At 34.9% G+C, this 6,881-nt stretch overlaps 1 protein-coding gene across 3 annotated transcripts; it reads right to left on the reverse strand.

The window, feature by feature from the left end:
- Window positions 1-1,405: 1,405 nt before the first annotated feature.
- Window positions 1,406-6,526, reverse strand: LOC149570306 (putative RNA-binding protein ARP1). 3 transcript variants are annotated; one of them, XM_089822934.1, is made up of 6 exons: window positions 4,989-6,526; window positions 4,709-4,841; window positions 3,024-3,114; window positions 2,815-2,851; window positions 2,333-2,555; window positions 1,406-2,049 (listed from the first exon to the last, which is right to left on the reverse strand). In XM_089822934.1, the coding sequence occupies exons 1-6, from the start codon at window positions 5,166-5,168 to the stop codon at window positions 1,949-1,951; spliced, it is 765 nt and encodes a 254-aa protein (XP_089679060.1). In that variant the 5' UTR covers window positions 5,169-6,526; the 3' UTR covers window positions 1,406-1,948. The 3 variants fall into 3 exon arrangements, with proteins under 3 accessions (XP_089679060.1, XP_089679059.1, XP_089679061.1); XM_089822933.1 differs by having other exon boundaries at window positions 3,024-3,156; window positions 4,989-6,516; XM_089822935.1 differs by having other exon boundaries at window positions 1,406-2,069; window positions 3,024-3,156; window positions 4,989-6,511.
- Between the last annotated feature and the right edge of the window lie 355 nt (window positions 6,527-6,881).

Raw genomic sequence — 6,881 nt, forward strand, 5'->3', positions numbered from 1 at the left:
AGGATAGTTAGGCCAACTAACAACGAGCCTTACTTGCAGTGAGAATACTGACAATGAGCCCTTGTAAAAATCACCGTAACTGATGTCATATTCATGAGAATTAGTTTCTTTGTAGTTTTTCCCATCTTGGATTTCCACATTAATTATGGTATTATGGTATTTATTGTTTACGTTCTTTTATGCTCTTAGCTTTTTTAATTATTTGAATGGTTAAAGCTTGCACCAGATAAGTTTGTGAAAAAGTATCTTGGAATACTTGAATCACCCCCCTCTCAATTCTCTAGCTTATTAAACAGGTTCTAGTTTGTACTTCCTAGATCTTTTGCCAAAATTAGCATATTAGTTTTTTATATTTTCTCCTCATTTTGACTTTGCTTCTTCGTTCATCTTCCAAAATTTCACAACCATCTTCCACGTGCCACGAGAGAATACTAGATTTATCTTTGCCTATAAGAATCCTTGAGTTAAATGAATCATTCTATTTTTGAAAGTAATTAAAATGAAAACAAACCTAACCTTCCCAATTTATCTACACAAACTAATCAACCCTATTTCCCAACATTACAACTTACATATACCATGTCCCAACCCCATTAACACTTCCATTATACCACTATAAACAAATATTACTTAATTGCTCATTTATTTCATTTTACTATTAAAAAATTATATAACAAAATATCCAAACTTAGTGCTTATTTCTCTATATATCTAGATTCTTTCTCAACTAACATGCTTCAATCGATTCGATATACCCAACTCTAAAGATATTAATTAATAATTAACTAACCTCTAAAATTTTATATACTCCTAACACGTCCCATTGTTTTTAAGTCATTTTCTAAGCACTCGGAGTCTCGTGGTCCGCTATTGTGAGTAAATTGGAAGCATTACAATCCCACTTTCTTTCTATTGGATTTTTTCTAAAATTATATTTGTTCCTCAATAGGTTAATATAGCTACCAAAAACTATTGCAAAGCTAACGTTATATGATGTCATCTAAATAGTCTTCTTAGAATAACAGATTCAACCATTCTTTGGATAATATAAATTAGTATTTTTGTTTCCATTAATTTTTTCACCCATTTCAATGGATTCATATAATAAATTATTTTCTTTGGAAACAGTAAATATTGTCAGTCCATTACCTATATGTTTTTAAATTTGATATTAATATCCACATGTTTGGTCACTTATGAGGAGTCTTTGAGCACTTTGGTCAATTATAAGGAGTTTGAGAGTGCTTTGGAATAAGAATGACACTGGGTATTGGAAAAACATAGAGCCCATGAACGGACACAAATTGGAACGATGACACCCGGGAAACATGCATTGCAATATAAATATTTAAAAATCCCAGTTTCGCAGTTATTGAAAGCACCACATTATCAGTGCGAATGACAATAATAATAATAATATGCCTTTGACTGGATATAAATTTTGAACTAGAAACAATGGTGGAGTGGCCATATGAGATCATATTAATAAACTGTTCTCTCAAGCCTATGAACTATGAACCATCAAATATGAATGTAAACTAATCTATCTCTCTGCCTTATAATAATCTTGTGTGAATGGAGTTTCCATCACATTGTTACATTGCATGTTGGTACGTACATTTCTTCTTTTAAATCTGCAGAAGTCCGATAGCCCACATGGTAATACTTTTTTAAGACTGCACAATTAGATAGCCCTCATGCCATACATAATATCAGACATGAGCATTTTTTTAACATCTAGTGATACACTGAAAACAATCCAAAATTTCTTCTTCCAAGTGAGGGGCATGTGAGTTAAACTAAATAATAATGAATGTGTTACTAAAGTCCATGAACTATGCAATGACAGGCTCCACATACTACTGAACATATTAGCAACTAAGATGCTTAAATATGAAGTCTGCCTTGTCTTTTTTGGTCCAATGCTTGTTAGATGATGAGCTCAAGCTTAGATTGATAAATCAGCTCCAGCTGCATGGTATGGTTGTGAAGTGGCTAACTGAACTGCATACTGTTGAATAGCATTGGGTGGCAATGAAAGGGTCACTCCTGTTTTATTGCCATACCCACTGTCACACACTCAGTTTAGTCCTTTTATTCTTTTCAGCTATGAAAAATTATAGTACAAATGATGATTAATTACTATCCCCCATTCTTAAATATTCTATTATAAATGATGGTTAATTACTATTGGTTAATCGACTTTGACTATTTAACACTTTTAACTTAATAATCAAGTGTGTGATGTTTAAGCCATTGAATCACTATCTGAAACCAATGGGAAATCAGTATGAAGCTATATAACGGGTGTAGATTGGATGAATTCATTCACCTGTGGCTGCAGGAGGAGTGGAAATGATCCCACCATATTGTTGTGGCAAACTTGAAATTGTATTGGCTGGTGTTGGATAATGGAGCATTGGTTGTGCATGTGGGTATCCTCCTCCATTGGGTTGATTGTATGAATATAATGGATAGACAGCAGCAGTGGACATCATTCCTTGCCCTGGATAAATTTGTGGGTACTGAGTTGCTCCATATGGATTGTAATAGTTCTGCATGTACATAGATCATGTGTTGTAAGTAAAAAATAATATATACATTGTGCTTAGTTTCTGATAACTGTTGTGTGAGTTTATTTTGTTTCATGATAAATGATAAATCATGTAGTTTTATAGAAGAAAATAAACTTGCACAACTATTATCAGAAGCTGAACACAACTGTAGAAATCATGTCTACAAGAATAAATATATAACCAACATCAAAGTAGTAGGAAAGACCCACTGTATTAAAACCTTTTTAATTTGACAAACCTGTGGGTAGCTGTAATCTGCAGGATATGGAGAGAACCTGAAATACTATAAAAGTATTATGTGGTGCTGTATTGAAGCAGTAAAAATATAGAGAAGTTTGTTTATAACGAGTTAATAATATTTTACATCCATAACCTCAAATGCATTCTTTATTAATACTGTGCAATATATACATATATATGATTTTGGAAATGGCAAGGGAAACATACCCATATACATGATAAGGATACCCTTGTTGGTACGTGTAGTGGGCATGTTGGGCAAAAGACAAGCCTCCACTATTGTATGCTGCAGGCGCTCCTGTATGAAGTGGAAAAGAAGGCATTATCCTCAACCGATTTCCTGGTTAACATTGAAATTATATGAGTACTTCCCTTCCATCAGCTATATATCAATGTCACAAGGCCCTCAATTACCATATTCCAACTAAAAAACACTATTGAAAAAGGCCCTCCACAGCAATTGATTCCTTGAAAATAGCTTATTTTGAGTAATAACATGTACGAGCAAGGGTGACAACAATGTTAGCGTGTTCAGTGTTGATGGAACATGAAACACGGACTGACATGAAGAGCTTTCCATCCTGGTTGGATCTGCCTGGCAACCCATTTAGACATGAGTACGACTTTGCCTAGCCAGTACGCTTCGTCGTCATATTAGGTGGCCTAAGATTACCAAGGACAACTAACTGTGAAAACACTCTACACCCAAATTTAGTTTTGGGAAAACCTCATGAAAATAATGAAGTAATATCATCTTGGATTCATGTCCATGGGAATCCATAATCCTTATAGTTTTTAGATTCAATTGTATAAGATTTCTTTGGTATTTATGTTGAACATCATAAGTAAAACAGATAAATTAATGACTACCTAATATCTTAGAATTGTGTAGAGGTTGAATTCATAACTATGGTTTAGATTATTGCATATCATTTTTGAATTCAATTTTCAAAGATTTCGTTTTGCATCAATGATTACATTCTGTGATTCATTATTACGATAATCATATTTGTTTGTATCATGTGAGAACATTACTAAAACCTGATAAGTTAATAGATATCATTGTTTCATATCGATGCAGAATCTATAACCATGTTCAGACCACCACATATTGCTTTTGTATTCAACTGAACAAGCTATGTTTTTTTAATCAATACTTTTTATTACACATTGTTTTGTTTCATCTAAGTTTTGATACACTGATTTATCTAACATCAAAATAATTTTCAAATTACACTCTATAATTAATCATCGAGACAATCATATTTAAGAATTACATTCTATAATTATGAGAACTATTTAGGTTAGATATTTAATAAAAAAATGAGTTCATTTATTGCTTGCATACAGTTTTAGAACATGATCCTAACGTGACTTTGTGCTGTTGCAAGTACAACTATTAATTTTCCAGCTGTCCTAATATAGCCACTTGCATCTATGCGTTGGCCTGTGATATTCAGTCTATTCATTCCATCAAAGAAGTTGATACCTGAGGCAGAAAAGATTGAAATGTATAATTCTAATAGTAAAATTTCCATTCTCTGATACAATTAGACTCAACTATGAATTAGGAAAAGCTTTGTATGGTGAAGCCATGATAATTGCAAGAGTAAATAACAATACCAGAACTGGATCATGCCCAAACGTTCCAAACAATAGACCAAGTTATTATGTTACCAAAACTGTATCATTCTCAAACAAACCAATCAATAGAGCAAAGTATTTATTATGTTACCATATTTGAAATATCACATGTAAAGCTCCCAAAAACCAAATTTTGGACACAAAAGAAGATTGATATTGATTTAAAACATTAGAGAGAAACTTAATTTGTACACGAAAGAAGATTGATATTGATTGAAAACATGAGAGAGGCCCAAAATGTAACCAACCTGGCTGAGGTGTGGACGATCGAGGACGACGAGCACCGAGAGAAGCCAAGTTGCAATTTGCACGCCTTCCATCGATAATAGGAGAAGAATCCACACAAGCTCTTCTTGCTGATTCTGCCTCACGAAACGTTACCTGAATCCCAATTCAAACAAGTTTTTCATATTATACCCATGTTTAGATCAATTTAAAGACTTTGAAATCCAAAACCTTCAGTTTCTAAATGGATCTGATAAGAAACCCACATGGAGAATGAGAGAAAAAAGAAGAAGAAGAGCATACAAAGCCATAGCCTTTAGAGCGGCCAGTGTTCTTATCAGTAATAACGACCGCCTCAAGAATATCTCCAAACTGTTCAAAGTAGACTCGCATGGTTTCCCGTTGTGTTTCCCAAGCCAAGCCTCCCACGAACACCTTTGTGAACGTAGTATCGCCAAATTCTCCTCCTTCATTGGCTGCCATGTTTGCCCAACTCAATATATCTCCCAAAAGTAGAACACCAATCAATTCTCGAGCTCAGTCCCACAACGGTATTTTGTAACCGAAACAAGAGCAAAATCCAATTCTTGAGCTGATCCCAAAAAGGTTTAATCTTTCTCGATTAAACCTAGAGCAAAACAAATCCAATTCTTGAGCTCGATCCCACAGTGGTATTTTGGATTCAAAACTAGAAAAAAATCTAGTTCTTGAGGTCAAACCCAAAATGGTATTTTGGAGAGCAGAATCCAATTCTCGAACTCAATCCCACAATTGTATTTTGTATTGAAAACACTAGCAAAATCCACTTCTTCAACCAAAACCCAAAATGGTATTTTTGGAGTCAAAACTAGAACCAAATCCAATTCTTGCTCTATTCAAAACTAGAACATGAAAATCTAGTTCTCGAGCTGAAACCCAAAATGGTATTGTTAAAAATCAAAAGTAGAGCCCAATCCAATTCTCAAGCTATTAAAACTAAGAGCAATCCAAAATGGTATTTTTTGAATCCAAAGTAGAGCGAAATCCAATTCTCAAGCTATTCAAAACTAGAGCGAAATCCAGTGGTTGAGGTGAAACCTAAAATGATATCTTTCTTGGAGTCAAAACTAGATCAAAATCCAATTGAGGAGCATAACCCCACAAGGGGTGTGGGAAGAAGGAAAGAAGGAAGAACAGGTGTGTTATGATGGAGAAGAAGGGCGTGCAGTGAAAGGGAGAGTGGGCGTAATGAAAAGAGAGAAGGGATATAATTGAGAGGGAGTGTTCAGTGTAGGGCCTGAGAAGAGAAATATAGCTGGTGGTTCTGACTGGTGCTGTCTGGCCTGTTGAATGCCTTTCTTACTTGGCACCTGCCACTCAATAGTACGATTGCATAAACAGTCCACTTTGTTTCTGCTGCCTCTATTACAGTTGGAAACTGCAAGAAAAAAGAGAGAATCGAGGAAAGCAGGATTATCTGCTGCCCTAACGCGGGAAATGAGAGAGACCCACGTCAGCAGAAACCATGTGCAAAACCCTAAGCGGAAAAGAAGAGCTCCATAATTAATATATTTTTGGGAAAGCTGACTGACGACTTGGGAAATGGATTAAACCAACCCTTCAATCCCTTTCTGTCAAAGTTGGTTATGACCCCTCACAGTGCCTTAGATTAATGGAGATAAATTGACTCAAGCGTGTAAAACCATGTTCTCCATGTGGGTATTGATGAAAGCCCCTCATGTGAGCACATTGCCCTGCTGCATGCTCGCCAACTTGTCTATGCATTTTTTACAGTCAGGGTTTCACATTTTGACCAACAAGGAAGAACATGATAGATAAGAGAGCTTCTTTGTTTTATTGTTCTTGTCATCTGCCTTGGGAATTGCATTTATAACTCTTTCCAATTCTCACCGGCCTTCTCTTTGGAATTAAGTAAACCATAGTTCAAATGATTAAGTGTTATTTGCCTCCTAAAACAATGATTCTTGTTTGTGCTTACCTTGTGCCCACTAAGATGTGGGAATAACAAGTTGATAAGACAACGTCCTCTTTACTTTGGCTTACAAGCCAAGCAGTCTACAAAGATGTAGCTCCCTATGCACAGGCTATGCATTGTACTATAGGCAAACTAGTTACATTGATACTGTTCTTTGAATATAAGAAAACCATTTCATGTGATCTATTATATATTATATAGAAATTGTAAATTCTATATTG

This window comes from Cupressus sempervirens, chromosome 3 (assembly GCF_028749045.1).
Source record: "Cupressus sempervirens isolate cs-2001-9-10 chromosome 3, ASM2874904v1, whole genome shotgun sequence".
NCBI classification, from domain to species: Eukaryota; Viridiplantae; Streptophyta; class Pinopsida; order Cupressales; family Cupressaceae; genus Cupressus; species Cupressus sempervirens.